Source organism: Nicotiana sylvestris, chromosome 9 (assembly GCF_000393655.2).
Source record: "Nicotiana sylvestris chromosome 9, ASM39365v2, whole genome shotgun sequence".
Classification (NCBI taxonomy): Eukaryota; Viridiplantae; Streptophyta; class Magnoliopsida; order Solanales; family Solanaceae; genus Nicotiana; species Nicotiana sylvestris.
In genome coordinates, this window is record NC_091065.1 from 93,606,855 (window position 1) to 93,624,035 (window position 17,181).

Genomic DNA, 17,181 nt, shown 5'->3' on the forward strand with positions numbered 1-17,181 from the left:
TCTGATTTGACTCAAAACAGGTATTAACAGTATGTTCTCAACGAAAACAAACAATTAATACCAATTTCAAGCCCTATCACTCAAAGAAATTGGAAAGCTTGACGGATTTTTTTTCTTTTATTTCCAGATTTAAAAACAGGTCGATTTGGTGAGGATTTAAGGAGAAATGGTGGTGGATTGGGGCTGAGGGAAGGATGGTGTTTGCATGGGTGAGATTTGGGGTCGAATAGAGGTGGCGCCGCCACTGGAGAGAACAAGGACGGCGCTAGTGTTTCGATCTTTGACCTGATATTTGAGCAGTTCTGGGAGGATTTGAGAGGAGTTGTTTGGGGATTTGGGATGTGGAGATGGAGGAGATTGTGGGGTGTTAATCTCAGGGCGGTTGGTGGTGGCGCTGCCACCTTCATGCGGTGGGCGTTCAAGGGCGGCTACTAGGGTTCAGGTCTGGTTGGAGAGGGTGAGATGAGAGAAGAGACGGGGGTAGGGTAACGTTTGGACGTATATATATTATTGATTCCCCAGTTCCGGACCATTGGATTAAGGATATCCAACGGCCGTGATCAAAGGGTAATAAACGACGTCGTTTCGGATGAAGGGGTGACCAGACCGGGTTGAGACGCAGGTTTGGGCCGGTTCTGGACGGGTAATGAGGCATAATCGTTTGGGCCTGGGGAATTTTAAATAAAAATGGCCCAAACAAACTTCTTATTCAAATTCTTTTCTTTTCTTTTTCAATTTCAAATCCTTTTTCTTTTTTTAGTTAAAATAAAACCTAAATTAATTTTTAAATCCAAATTAACCTACCCAATTAGATTAATCACTCATCATAATATTTACAATAATTAATTAAATCCTAATTTAAAGAAAAACTATAAAATTCAAAATTAAAGAGTAAAAATGCAAAATGAACTATTTTTGTGATTTTCATATCTTATAAAACAAATTAATTTACTAGTTAATCTAAAAATGTAAAATTAAATCCTAAATGCAGTGCGTGATATTTTTGCTATTTTTTATGATTTAACTAAAATTAATTATGCACACAAAATGTAAGCAAACACGAAAATTGAGCAATTAATTTCTAAAAACCAAATAATAAAAGAAAACCCCTAATTTTGGAGATTCTGTAGGAGTAATTCATGAGAGGGAAAAATCACGTGCTCATAGCTATGCTTTCTTCACTTTTGATTCTGCGTAACTGCTTGACCTTGTTGACTACTGTGCTACGAGTAGATCTCTTTACTACTGAATCCTAGCTTATTTCTGCTACTACTGTATCTTTGTGTTATCTCTTTTGCCAATGTGTTTGGCCTCGCATGTCTGATGCTTCTGTTTACTCTATTTATATATTGAAGTGCAGAATCATGTTTCTTCCTTGATTGATCTTGATCTTGCGACTGATTGCAAAAGCTTTCTTATGAACCCTAATTTTACTCGTTCGTTTAAATTAATTGATTCCCCTCCTTCAATTATTGTGATGTTTACTTTGCCTAACCTTTTCCCCAAAATTAAGCCTATTTTGTACTTAGACTCAGTTATCTACTTCATACTTTTATTGCCCCCTTATATGGCAATAATCAATCTGTTTCAAACTGATTTTCTTTCCTTAATTAACCACTGTTAGTATCTGTTAAGCAGTGATTCCTTAATTAAAGGGAATCACTTGCGTTAATTGATTCTGATTTGTGATTATTTCTATGTTTGTGTTAAGACTTTACTTATTACCTTATCCTTCACTCATTTTCAAAACTATAAATACCCACTCTCTCTTCTTTCAAAGACACGAACAATTGGAGTTCAAAAACACGTACTTACACTCAAAACTCTCTCTTTCTCTACTGCTACTTGTGCTACTGCTTTGTTTAGCCAGCTGAAAGCCAAGGCTAGACTGTGGAACCCTGCTTACTTTACCTTCTGCACTTTGTTTCTCTACTGGTATGTCCTAGTTAATTTTTAAAATTCCCAACAACAACACGTTTCATTGATTGTTCTAATTCCTTTCATTCGTGTCTACTCCTGCTTATGCTTTTGCAATAAAGTTATATTACTATCATGCTTTAATATGTTCCCTTCCCTTTTAAATTAATGCTTCCCTATGTGTGTACTCTGTCAGTCACTTGTTATGTATTTGCTGACTTATGAATCCCAAACCCCCATATCCCCTCTATGTGTTTGTGTTCTCTGGCTGGTTTGTGGGCATGCCAGTATCAGTTATTGTTGTGCATGACCAAACCTGACCCCTACTAGGGTCATATGCTTTATACAATATACTGCCAAACCCCTTGACCCCTTTGTGTGACTACTGATTCTGTGTGTTTGTGTTTTGTTCATTACCCCAACCGATTTCAAACACTTCTGCAACTGATTACTTTCAAAATGGACTTTCTAGTCTAGCTTAAATAAACTCTTTTTCAACTATGCTCTGCACTTTCACTATACTCCTAGAACCTAGGTTCTGCACCTCTTGTGTGAGCCTTGCCTTGGGACCCCTGAGCTCCCTCTGAACTTGGACACATAAGGGTTGGCCCTTCCACACTGCACTCATTCTATCTGATTATGCAAATCTGGGTGTGAGCACTGTCGGTAATCCCATGAGGTCCTTAGAGAACTCTGACACACCTAGATATGGGAAAGGCTTTGAACAACATTGGCATTTGAGGTGGTTTATTCCATAACTCATAGAGGAAGTCAGAATCAGGCTTCCTATGGTTGTAACTTCTTATTTTTGCACTTTTTCTTATGTAATTCAATCATTTGGTCTATAATAATTTGTGACAAATATTGGGGTTAGCTAGTGAAAAGAGATGGGGTGATTATGCATGCTTTAGCCATTAGAAGGGTAGATAACATGTCTATAGGGTGTATTTCGATATGATCTATTAGAGAACATGCCTATAGGATCTGCTTTGGTTTTAATAAAATTCTGCATGCTTTCTTTGTTCAATTAGATACCATGCCTATAGGATCAAAAGTCAGCTTTAATACTTAGATATCATGTCTATAGGAATTAAATTAGCTATAATAGAGATCATGTCTATAGGATCTAAAAACCAGTTTAGTTAAAAATCAGTTTGGTTCGTAGTTATCTGTTCTAAATCAGATTAAATAACCTGCTCTTTTAAATTAATACGGTTTAGAAAGCATGTCTATAGGATCCAAATCGCTCATTTAAAATTGTTTACTGTTTTACTGCACTCCTAATCAGTAATAGATATAATGCTCCTAGGACATCATTATTACGGCTAGTCAAGCCTTAGGTAATAATAATGATAAAACTGAATCTGCCCTTATTTAGCAACTGCTACAACTAGCAGATAGGCATGTTTCGGACTTCTTATCTGAGTTATGTAATAAATTTGGTCTGCTTCAACAATTTAATCAATCTGCTTTAGTGTTTTAGAATTCAGACCCTAATTGTGTTTAAGTCATGCTATTTATATGCATTGTCTGCGGAGGTATATATGATCCCTTTAATTGTTTATATGTCCACTTCGAAATGCAGTCCTACGTGTTTTGTATGTTGTCTTATCCTTTTACCTTTAAAACCTAAGAATCGGCCTAAAATCTTCCCTCTTATAGGAATAGTAGTCCTAAATTCCTCCGGGACTGATAGGAATGGGACGGGTAATAGCATGCAATAGAGGTCGAGACCGATCCGCGCTCTAATACCTTAACGGGGTGGGAAGGGTAGATATGGATATGTTGATCAGTGCGCTAATACGACGTATATCCCCTCTTCTAAGGTGAGTCATACCGTATTGCATTGATGTGATCCATATTATAAACAAACCTAGGACCCCTTCCCTTTTACATTCTTAAGTATGTTTTAACTCTTCTTTCAAATTTCGCCTTTTAATAATTGTTTTCAAACTCTTTTGTGTTTAAACTTAAATCCCTTACTATTTGAGCCTATACTTGTCTATTTGCTAGTTGTACAAAATTCACAAAACTGTCGGCCGGGAACCACACTAGTGGATCCTAAGGGGTGCCTAACACCTTCCCCTTAGGATAATTTCAAGCCCTTACCCTATCTCTGGTTATCAAACAAACTTAGAAATGAACTCTATAGGTGTCCTAATGCACCTTAAATCATTAGGTGATGACTCTTCGAAAATGCAAACCCAGTTCCCAAAAGGAATGAGTTGTCCCATGCCTAAAATGTCATAAACCCGATTTTCTGATGTGAAGAGGGAAAAAGGGGGGCCGATAGCATCTCTACTACAAACAAGAACAGTACCTGTGATAACTGCATCGGAAGCCTCAGCCTCGGACCTGGCTGGAAGAATATAACATAGGGGCTGGGGCCCACCACCCTGAACTATATTTCTGGGATGGTCTGCTGCTGGCTGGCCTCCACCTCTAGCGGCCTGACCATCACCTCTAATACCTCTACCTCCACCTTTAGAATCTCTACCTCTACCTCTAGCTAGCTGAGCGAGCTGTGGAACACTCGGTGCCTGAACCATGGCACGAGAACCCTAATGCTGAGAATTGCTTGATGCTCGAGGGCAAAATCTAGCAATATGTCCCATATTGCCACAAGTATAACAAGCCCTCGGCTGTTGAAACTGCTGACCCTGACGACCTGAATGACCACACCGAAAACTCTGGAGCGGCGGTGTACTGATAGGAGCTAGTGGTGCACTGTAGGACTGCTGATCAGAATACTGCATATGAGAACCACAACCATACGAGGATGGCCTCTACCATACGAATCCCTGCCTCCAGACGAGGCACCACTAAATCTTCGTGAATGACGAGGCCTCTTGTCAGACCCCTGACTACCCCCCACCCCCATGTGATAGAACCATCTCAACTCTCCTGGCCACATTGGCCGTATCCTGGAAGGAAATCTCGCTCCCCGTCTCCTTAGCCATCTGAAGTCGAATAGGCTGAATGAGTCCATCAATGAACCTCTTCACTCTCTCTCTCTCTCTCTCTCAGTGGGAAGCATAAGAAGAGCATGACGTGCCAAATCAATAACCTGGTCTCATACTAAGTAACAGTCATGGAACCCTGCTGGAGATGCTCAAACTGCCTCCGATAGATCTCTCTCTGAGTAACAGGAAGAAACTTCTCCGGAAATAGATGAGAAAACTGATCCAAAGTCAAAGCTGGTGACCCAACTAATCTAGCCAAACAATAATCCCTCCACCAAGTCTTGGCAGATCCAGACAAACGAAAAGTAGCAAAGTCAACCCATTGGTCTCCACTATCCCCATGTTGCTGAGAACCTTATGACAACTGTCCAAATAATGCTGGGGATCCTCAGAAGATGCACCGCTGAAAGTGGTAGTGAAGAACTTGGTGAACCTGTCCAATCTCCACAAGGCATCAGCAGACATAGCTGCTCCATCACCGGTCTGAGCTACCACACCGGCTGAACTGCTCCAACCTGCTGAGCTGCTGGAGTCTGAAACTAGGGAGCCATCTGCTCCAGAGTGCGGGTAGCAAGAGTTTGGGCTCCTCCTCCAGCCTGGGAGCCGGCTGGTGCTACAGGAAGCAAGTCTGCCTGGGTGACACTCTCCATAAGGACCACGAGACGGACCAGAGCATCCTGGAGTACTGGGGTAGCAATTAACCCCTCTTGGACCTGAGCTGGGCCCACTAGAATTGTCTGGGACAGAACCTCATCATCAAACTCAACCTGGGGCTCCGCCGCTGGTGCTGCTACTCTAGGCTAAGCTCTGCCCCTACCTCGGCCTCTAGCACTGCCTCGGCCTCACCCTCTACCCCTCGTGGGAGTTGCTGCTGGGGGCTCAGGCTGCTGATCAGTGGATGAGGAAGTGTGTGTTCTCACCATCTACGAAAGAACAGAGTAGAAATTCAATTAGCATTGAGAAACCAAACCGCACGACAGGAAAGAATAGATGTGAATTTTTCTTAACTCTGCAACCTCTAGGGGATAAATACAGACGTCTTCGTACCGATCCCTCAGACTCTACTAAGCTTGTCCGTGAATTGTGAGACCTATGTAACCTAGAGCTCTGATACCAACTTGTCATGACCCGAATTTTCCACCCTCGGGAGTTGTGATGGCGACACTGGGAAAATCCACTAGACTTCGCATTTGCGAGGAAACAGTCGCATTTGCGACTCTGACCCCTTTCGCATTTGCGACCAAATGATCGTATTTGCGATCAAAGTCTGCCTAGGCCATCTTCGCATTTGCGATCAATCTTCGCATTTGCGAGTTGCGAAGCCTGCAGGCCAGCAACATACCAGCAATTTCCTAAGTCTAAACTTCACTCTATAGCCTATCCAAAACTCACCCAATCCCTCGGGGCTCCAAACCAAACAAGCACACTAACCCTAAAATATCATACGAACTTGCTCGTGCAATCAAATCATCAAAATAACAACAAAAACAATGAATTTAGCATCAAAATCAAAGAAAATCTCAAGAACTTTCAAAGTTTCAAATTTTACAACTAAGGTTCCGAATCACGTCATATGACCTTCGTTTCTTACCAAATTTTACAGGCTCAACTTAAATCACATATAAGACCTGTATCGGGCTACGAAACTACAATACGGGCCCGATACCATCAAATTCAAACATATTTTATTCCCAAAAACTCATATATATTCCAGAAAAAAAATTCTTTAAAAATTCATTTCTCGGGCTTGGGACCTCGGAATTTTGATTTTGGGCATATGCCCAAGTCCCATATTTTTCTACAGACCCTCCGGGACCGTCAAATTACGGGTCCGGGTCCGTTTACCCAAAATGTTGACCGAAGTCAACCTAAATTAATTTAAGAGCAAAATTCACCATTTTTCACAGAATTTCACAAAATGGCTTTCCGGATATGCGTCCGGACTGCGCACGCAAATTGAGGTGAGACAAAAGGGGAGGCTTTAAAGTCTCGAAACACAGAATTTATTTCTAAAATAAGTGATGACCTTTTGGGTCATCACATACAAGATAAATCCCCCAACAACTAGTAAATATAGAGTCATAAGCTCTACAATGGAATACAACTCTAAAACTAACTAACAATACTGCCTGAAGTGAAACAACAGTTTTAAGGTGTAGGCATGTGCAAAGTGTGCTATCATAACTCAAATCGGTAATTTCATCACAGAATAGCATTTGTCAAGTTCATTCAGGGATTTAACCTCTATATAGCCTTAAACATAGTTCAGATAGTTCACAACAAGGTTACAAATATGAGAAATATTATAGCTTAAAGCTTAACAGTCAACTCTAGGCATATCATAGCCTAAGCACTACTCGAGAATGAATAAATACCCTGGTATTAGCACATGGGCTCAAACCCCACACACGTGCGCACCCATAGCACATAGCTATCATAAATAATTCAATCAACTAGCGCCTCAACCAAGTTTAGATAAGATACTTACCTCAAGCAAGCCAAATCACTCCACTAACAAGCCCTTCCCGCGCGTATCGAGTTTCGTATGGTCCGAATCTAGTCAAAGAAACGTAATACCATTAACAAAAGTCGTAGGAAGTGACTCCAAAAGACGAAGCTAAGATGTTTAACAAAAATTGAAAATTCAACCCAAAAAATCAACCATGAGCCAGCACCTCGGAAACCAACAAACTTTACAAATTTCGAACACTCATTTAATTATGAGTCCAACCATACTAAAATCATCCAATTCCAATCATAAATCGATCCTCAAATTTCACTCTCCAATAACATAGTCCAAACATCCCCAAAAATTCTAACTTAGATTCATGAAAATTAGATGCAACATCAATGGGTATTCAATATTATGGACAAAAGTAATTAAAAGTCACTTAACTCTTTAATTTAGGTGAAAAACTTTCCAAAAATTGCCCTAGTTCGAACTCCAAAATCCCAAAAATGAGAAGAAAAGACCAAACCCACGTCTTAAAAGATCCTGCCTAGCGATCCCGCATTTGTGGCCCTAAGAGTTGCACCTGCGACAGCGCACTTGCGGGCTCAACCATTGCAGGTGCGAAATTTCATTAACTTCCCAACCAAGTGCACTACCTACTTCTGCGCATCTGCACATGCGGATCACCTATTGCATCTGCGACCAAGGCCAAACAATTCCCGCTCTACATCTACGAACCTCTCATCGCAGAAGCGCATCCGCTTATGCGGAAATGCACACGCATTTGCGGTCTTCCTAGTCTTCACTCCTCTTCACATCTGCAGCCATCTCACCGCATCTGCGGCCATACCCACCGCAGGTGCAGAAGCACCAGAACCCTGAAGCTTCAGCCAGCACTCTAAGACCAAAACTAATCTGAATTCAATCCCAATCGCACCCGAGGCGTCGGGACCCCATCCGAACATACCAACACGTCCTAAAACACGATACGAACTTAGTCGAAGTCTCAAATCACATCAAACAACATCAAAATCATGAATCGAACCCCAATTTGAACCCAGTAAAACTAATGAACTTCCAACTTCTAAAATCAATACTGAACAATATCAAATCAACTCCGAATGACCTCAAGTTTTGCACATTAATCCCAAATAACCCAACAAACCAATTCCAACTCCCGGAACCAAAATCCAAATCCGGTATCAATAAAGTCAACTCTCGGTCAAACCCTCTCAACCTCCATACCTTCAATTTTTCAACTTTTGCCAAAATGCACCAAATCAACCCGCGGACCTCCAAATCCGGACATACCCCGAAGTTCAAAATCACCATACAAAGCTATCAGAACTATCAAAACTCCATTCCGGAGTCATATACATAAAAGTCAAACTCCAGTCAACTCTTTCAACTTAAGCTTCCAACCTTAGGACTATGTGTCCCAATTCACTTCGAAATATCCCCGAACAAAACCAACCACCCCGGAAAGTCATGTAACCACAAGTGAATATAGAATAAGCATTAAATAAAAGAACATGGGTACAATACACAAAACAACCGACACTACTAGAAATTCGGCAAAAACCAACCACGGTCGATCGACTAATTTTGGTCGATCAAACAACCGGCCAAAAAACCGATCAAAGTTTGTCAATTTTTCAAAATATTTTATTTTTTAATTTTTTTTACGAAGCCGACCAACTTTGGTCTGTTTTCTGTGGCGTAAAAATGCGGGAAACTATTTTTGAGACTCGCAAAATTTATTTTTCAAGAAACCGATCAACTTTGATCGGTTTTTTATTTAAAATAAATTAAATATAATACTAAAAAACGACCGATTTCGGTCGTTTAATTCGCCCGGTCATTTTAAAAAAGCTGATCGAATTTGCTCGATAATTTTATTTTTTAATAAAACCGACCAACTTTGGTTGGTTATTTTCGGGCGAAAATACAATTAAAGAGTATAAATGAAATAAAAGACAGTCTTAAAACAAAATGCGCCAATGGTCTAGTGGTAAAATAGTATCCTACCACAGTACAGACTCCGGTTCGATTCCCAGATTGTGTATTTTTTAATTACATAATTAAAATAAATTTTGGTCGGTTTTTTTACATTTTTTTTTTAATTTAATTTACCGACCAAAGTTGCTCGGTAATTTTCGAGCAACTTTGGTCGGTATGCCCTTCCGACCTTCAAAATACCGTCCACACATAAATGGTCGCGTTTTGGACGGTTATTGGCCATTACATACCAACTTTGATCGTTTTTTTGGACAGTTTTGCCCGGATTTCTAGTAGTGCAGCCGGGTCGTTACAATTTTGTATACTAAATTGTGTTTTAAAGTAATATATGTTGGATTTTCTATTGGCATTGCTGCTATTTTTTTTAATATTAGCAAATCGGCCCTTTATTTATATTATATAAAAAGTGGGAAGCCCTTAATTAAAATGTTAAATTACTAAAATATTCTTCCTCAAAACTTAAATATCCTACTTATAAATAAATGTATAATAATATTACTTATTAAGAAGAAGAAAACTAATTTACTTTGAAGTGTCCTTTCCAAAAAGTTGTGTCTTTTTAAATAAGCAACTAACTATCGTTTTCCATAAAATCCATTCAACCATTTGTTTAAATATTAAGAGCAAAAGCATGAAGATTTCGAACATCAACGATGTAGGGAAGCGGGAGCACCGATCACAAAGTAGAGGAAAAGAAGGAAAATACTATGTATCTTTTGTTTGGCCGTCCAAAGGATTTCATCGGTACAGCATCCTATGGACCAACATAAACATCACGTAAGTTTTAACTATTTTCCTCGATTTAAAGAAAATAATAAGTTTCATGTCTTTTACCAACACTTGTTGAATTTTTTAAATTTATGGCTGCTTCTGATTATTTGATTTTTGACTATTTCGAAAAGTTATTCGGCTTCTTAAAAAAACAGTGTATAAAATTTCAAGGATTACATGTCAAAGATTATAATTAGTACTATAAATAAAATTTAACTTTTATTCATTAATAGTATAAAATATTTTACAGTATTAGATCTCTTAAAAGTAAATTAATATAAGTAATTACTTAGTTAATAGAATTCGCATGTTAAGTCGTATTGATAATATAATTTTTTTATAGACATAGTTAAATTCCTATAAATATTGTGAATTCATGATTGAAAATTAGAAAATAGAACTACAATGTGAAAAATAAAATAAATTAAAGAGCACATAGAGATGATTGGTAGTTAGATATCATAAAAGTAGAAAGAGAAATATAAAAGTAAAAAGTAATCTAATTTAAAGTGTCAATTCTAAAAAAAGAATCATATTTATTTAACTGGTTGATCGTTAATCAATTAATGACAGAAAAAGAATAGCTATTATTTTGGCATTTTGATATTTCTATTAGGTCAGTTTATCCAGGAAAGCATATTTACTCTTTTGCATGGGTTCCTCATCCAATTTATTTTAGGAGGTATTTGATCATCTTGAGCCTCTAACTCCTGTTCTTGATTGATGTTCCCACTTCACAGTTAATCATCGTGATTGGTTTAAAAGCAATGGTGCTAGAAGAATATTTATGCTGAATGTTTCTGGAAGTTGTTTGACTAAAAAGTGTTTCTTTTAGTTAAACTAATTAATGATGAGATATAAGATGAATCTTAGTTAAGGATAATAAATTCTAAACTAAATATATTAAGGAATCGATGTAGTGAACGACGTTTGATAGTGTTAAAGAACACGTTTATATACAATGAATGCTAGTGATGTGATAACATAAATATGCCATAAATGTAGAAGATGGCAATAAATGTAATAAGAAGGAATCTACTGCCCAATTATACTATGATTTGGATGATTCCTTCCCCTGACAGCAACGTGGAAAGAAGAGAAATGAAGGGGGTTATAGAATCTTTGGATCTTGTGGATCAAGATCGAGTAACATGCACTTGAATAATATAATCAATGAACAAGACAACTTTCCGTATATTCTCTTGAGCCAACCTTTTACAATGTATTTTTGTCAGAAAGTGAAGATCCCCCTCTTATTCTTTATCTTTTTCTATTTATAAGGGATATCTCCAAGAAACCATAAAAAGTATACAACATAAGGAATATCAAAGGAATATTCCTTGTATTCATATCTGAACCTATCCTGCCGTTATTTCTTCACTTCAAATTGTTCGTCCTTGACAATAGCCCTCTCGAGGACGGCTTCCCATTATTACACCGTGGTCGACCCCGTCCTTGATCCCGTTTATCTACTATTACCAAATCGCCAAATTTAGACCAATACCGAAGTATATTACAAGAGTTATATAGCTTTTGTTTTCTTTATACAGGGAGATGTTCTGTGCAATACGATGGGTAGAATAGTCCTGCCAACTCTAGGGGATTTGACCTACATAGGCAAATTATTATAACTACGGCTTTATAATTTTAAACTTTACCTTAAGTGTATTCTAAGCCTTTTGTAGTGATTGATTTCTACTCCACTGTTTGCCGAGAAGGAAAAATAATTGGGTTACCATCTCAAAGTCCTCTGTTATGTTAGACCCGTGCACAGCACGAGCATAACTTTTACTAGTTTCTTATATAGAAAGAAAAAAAGTTTCAGTCAAAAAATAGAACAAATAACTACGAACCGAGGTATTAAGTCAATGAAGATGGGATAAATGTCAATTACTAATTTTTCTACTAGATGGAAGTTTCTAATATGCTGGCATTGAAACTTGGACTGGATTCGAGGAATAAATTAGTACTAATTACTTTTCAAATCCATCTTATTCTGTTCCAACTGAAATGTTATTTCTATCAATTTATGGCTGCTCTAAATTCTCCATTCATAAAATTAAGGTTTAAGTTTGGATATTATTTTGTCAAAAGAAAAGGTAATTCATTAATTATAGTTACGACAGAAAAAGGAAAAAGAATTTTGGAGGCTCAAGTTCTGAGGATTTTTGGGGGAGAATATCGACCAAAAAAAATAAAAATCTAATTCGGTATGTTGTATACAAATATTATATACTTTTTCAGCCAGATATAAATCTCCTATTTCCTTCCTTGTTTTCCTACTCTACTTCTGTCAACTCTTTCATATATCACTCGCGGGGTTGGGACTTTATGGTTCCATAGAGCCTCATTCCTTGCCCTCCATATTCTATATGGTAGCGCAGCCACCATTGATCCCTGCATATTTTTCCTTTGACCCCTTTTACTACTCAGTGCCAAATCCCCTTTAGATCAGTTTTTGTTGTGCCTCTGTGTACCCACTGTAGCATCATCTGTAGGCATATCTCAAATAGTTTGCATTCAAACAATATGTGTTTCACTGTCTCCGGCTGGTTTCCACATATCAGACACCAGTTATCTTGACTTATCTTCATCTTTAGCAGACCGGCCTTCTTTAGTAGTCTCTTATGCATGGCAAGCCAACTGATGAAGCAGTGCTTGGTTACATTGAGACTGCTCCAGACCCCTCACCATCCTGTTTTAGCCATTCATTATTCACAAGCCCTCGTGCCCAAACTTAGCCCATTACTAATGTAGGTCATGCCCATCACATTAAAACTTGGGCCGGTTGGGCGAGTCAAACGGGCTTGGGCTCTTTTTGCTAGCGCTACTGCTAACTAAAGACATGAATTCGAAATATTTTAATTTTTTATGTAACTTGAACTGTCTGCTTCCTCTAACAAAAAGATCTTGCACCAAACTCTTAATTATTTCTACCATATTCCTCTGCTTGCCCATGAACAATCTAAAGTTCTTTTTTTGCTAAATATAATATACAGCCAGAGGCGGATCCAGGAATTTAACTTTATGGGTTCAAGATTTAGAACTCTAGCACATACCTCAAGTTATTATACAATAATAACCGAACGAAATACGAACAATATATATATATATATATATATATATATATATATATATATATATATATATATATATATATATATATATATAGCAAGTATCGAACCATCTAACATATTATATATTCAATAAATATCACCATTACAATTGTACCCTACGGGTTGTCATGCTTTGAAAACGATCAATAATCGCATCATTTGGTATAGTTTCTAATACTTCATCTTCTATATAACAAACTAAACAGTCATTCAAAAATTCATCACCAATTCTGCTACGCAAGTCATTTTTGATGTACTTCATTGAAGAAAAAGCTCTTTCTACCGTTGCAGTAGCGACATACAATATCAGACTTAACTTCACAAGCAAAAAAATAAGTCTCCAAGTCTTGTACAAATCTGCTTCAACTAGTGTTTCTGAAAGATCTCCAAGTCCTTTCAAGTTAGAAAAATCGTTGTCTTCTTTCACAAAGAGAATATAGTTGTCAAGCTCGTAACTGAGATCTTCAAGCTTTGAACCACTAAACTCGTGAGGACAAAGTGTAGCAAGTTTCATAATTCTTTCTTTATCATAATTTGCAAAAAAATTATCCGGACTCAAACTAGCCATACCAAGAAGTAGATTACTATTCACCGCATCAAAACGACTGTTAAGCTCTGAAAGTTGCAAATCAATAACAGTATTAAAAACTTCGACACACAAATGATGAGAATATGTAACACTTGAACTCCTACGCTTTGACTTTCCAAGATGATAGTTCTTATCCATTTCAGGGATCACAATATCATGCTTGGCACAAAATGAAGAGGCATCATTTATCAAAGATTTCCATTTAGATTCTCTCATCCCTTGCAATTGCCTCTTGGCGAAACCAACAAGCTTCGTAGCATTTACAATATCCTGGTCTTTTCTTTGCAAAGCCATATTCAAATCATTTGTAATTGCCAATAATTTTAACATCAAGTGCATCATATGCACAAACTCAAAAGATCTTATGTCATTCACTAAACTTTTTGCCACTGATCTCTCTAGATAATTTGCACCCTCACTTGCAAGAAACTCAAGTACATTAATGATAGACGAGAATAATGTAATAAAGTTACGCACTGTCTTAAAATGAGAACCCCATCGAGTATCACCTGACCTTTGGAGTCCAAGTTCTTGATTTAGTCCACTTCCTGTATGAACTTCACCAAGCACTTGTAGCTCCTCTAATTTTTTTGCTTGATCCTCTCGAAGCATATCCCTACGCTTAAAAGAACTTCCAACAATATTCAAGACATTAGCAACAATATCAAAAAATTGATCTACATCACAATATTGTTTTGCAACGGCTACAAGAGTCAATTGCAACTGATGGGCAAAGCAATGTATACAATATGCTGAAGGATTATCTTTCAGAATTAAAGTTTTAAGACCATTGATTTCTCCTTGCATGTTACTAGCTCCATCATAACCTTGTCCCCATATTTGAGATGGACTCAATGGGTGCTCTAAAAGAAAATCATAGATTGCTTTTTGTAATGACGATGCAGTTGTTTTTTTAACATGAACAATACTAAGGAATCGCTCAATAAGTTTGCCCTCTTTGTTGACATACCGGAGAACAAGAGCCATTTGTTCCTTATGAGAGACGTCCTTAGATTCATCAACCAAAATTCCAAAATAATCTCCATTCAAATCTTCAACTATTGCTTTCATTATTTCTTTCGCACAAGCATTCACGATCTCTTTTTGGATATTTGGAGCAATCATCATGTTATTTTGTGGAGCACTTTGTAGCACAACTTTTTTCACTTCATCATCCCTATCTGCATACCATTGTAAGAGTTCTACAAAGTTTCCTCTTTTAGTAGAAGTTTCACCTTCATCGTGGCCCCGGAAAGACATTCCTTGTTTTAAAAGAAATCTTGCCACATCAATCGAAGCATTCAACCGAACTCGATAATCACTTTTAATTTTTTCAGACTGCTTGTCAAAAGAGGTTAAAATTGATTGTTCTTGATTAATTAAGTCTATCACCATCTTAAAACACCGATTGTGAAGACTATTTACCTCTCCAATATGTGCGTTAAATCTTTCTATAGCTTTATTCCAAGCTCTAAAATCACTCTTTGTGAAAGAATCCCCAACTTTTCCATGTCCTCCATGCTCATTTTTAAACAAGTAACAACATAAGCAAAATGCTGCATCAACTTTAACACTATATTCTAACCATCCAGAGTATGAAGTGTTAAACCATTCAAGATTAAATTGACGCATAAATCCACCAAAATCTCTTTTTGGAAATCTATAATTACAAGGTTGACAAGGCCCTTGTTGAATATAATGTCTCCTCACTTGATCACGTAAATTCGGAGGATACTCTGAAATTTGCTTTCTTTCTGCAGGATCGGGTTCAAGATTCAAATTCAACATTTTCTCTTTGTTTAATCTTGCTGAAGGATTGATATTGTCATGAATAGTTGGACTTGGAGAAGAACTCGGCGTAGGAGGACTAGAACCAGAACCAGAAGTTTGAGGAGTTGAAAAATTTCGTAATCATATCCACCCTCACTAAAAAGATCCTACAACTACAAAAATACAAAAAACAAATTACACTCCAGCAGAGGTACTTTAATCTTGTTAGATTGAATGGAAGGAGCTAACTAGTTATCCAAACAAACATAAATAATTGCTAGACATGGAACTTAATGACAAAACTCAAAAGGGTTACTTTTTAAATATTCAAGAATCAAGAATGGGTGTTCAAGAACCAAGAACAGAGGCAGATCCTTTAACTTATAATTAATAAATATTGCATTATTATTGAGAAAGAGCCATAGAGTATACCAGCAAAATAAAGAGAATTGATTGCAGTTTATGTCCAAGAAGAACTGAAGAAGAGTCTTTGCTTTGATTCTTTTGAAACCCTAACTTTAAAAATTTGGGAAAGAAGAACCTTCTGAAAAGTGAAACTTTTTGATCTCTTAAAGCTTTGTGAAGACCAAGAAAATAAGAAAGAAGCCTCAATTTTTTATAATTATTAAAAAGACCCACAAGAAGTATACAATAAAGAATAATGGAGTATTAATTAGATGGGTCCTCATCTTTTAAGGATAAGAAACGGGCCTCTTTAAATGGAAAGGGGCAAAAGAAGTCCAAAAGTAACAAAGAAGTCAAACAGTAACTTAAATAAAAATTCAATAAAAATTGTAGATATAGAGATTCGAACTCCAGTTCTCGCTGGAATAAGCAGCACTCTGCCAGCACTTTTACCACTGAACCCATAGCCTAATTTAGTCTATCGGTTCAAACAATAATATATGACCATATTTCAGTAATTTTGCCCAGTATATTCCCGGGTTCTGTCGAAAGTTATGGGTTCAATTGAACCCGTATCCATAACACTGGATCCGTCCCTGTATACAGCTCCAGCCATTATCATTCTGACCAATACCTTGTGGTGTACAAATGACAAGAAAAAGCATGAAAAAGGGATGCCCAGCTTTGCGACAGAGTTGGGCGCCGAGCAGGAAAAAAACCGTACTACACAGAGTTTGGCGCCTAGCTTTGCGCCAAGCATGATGCCCAAGCGAGAACGTTTTTCTATTTATGCTAGGACTTGGTAGTTTAGACCGTACACGCTCCCAACATGTATAAAATGGGTTTTAAACCTATTTATTATTATTGAAAAGTCTTCTTCCGTCCTTCCTTAGTTTTAGATTAATGCTTTCGAATAGTATCATGATTGTTAGCATGATTATGAGTAGTTAAACTCTTTTATCTAGCATTTGATAGAACCTCTTGGAGGATGACTTTCTTTAACTTTAATAATTTAATCTTTGAATTTCTCTCTTTGTTTAACTATATGCCTATTTTAATAGATTGAATGGCCAACAATTAAATTGCATATTTATTATGTATTACTTGAAAAAATAATACACATTTAGGTGGTTGTTGACAAACATCACTTCTAACGTATGTGAGGAATCAATACGATGG

General features: G+C 37.3%; 1 protein-coding gene across 1 annotated transcript; it reads right to left on the reverse strand.

Moving 5' to 3' along the window:
• Positions 1-13,341: 13,341 nt before the first annotated feature.
• LOC104244108 (uncharacterized) lies at positions 13,342-15,615 on the reverse strand. The gene has a single exon (XM_009799426.2). The coding sequence runs from the start codon at positions 15,613-15,615 to the stop codon at positions 13,342-13,344; it is 2,274 nt and encodes a 757-aa protein (XP_009797728.2).
• Positions 15,616-17,181: the final 1,566 nt, after the last annotated feature.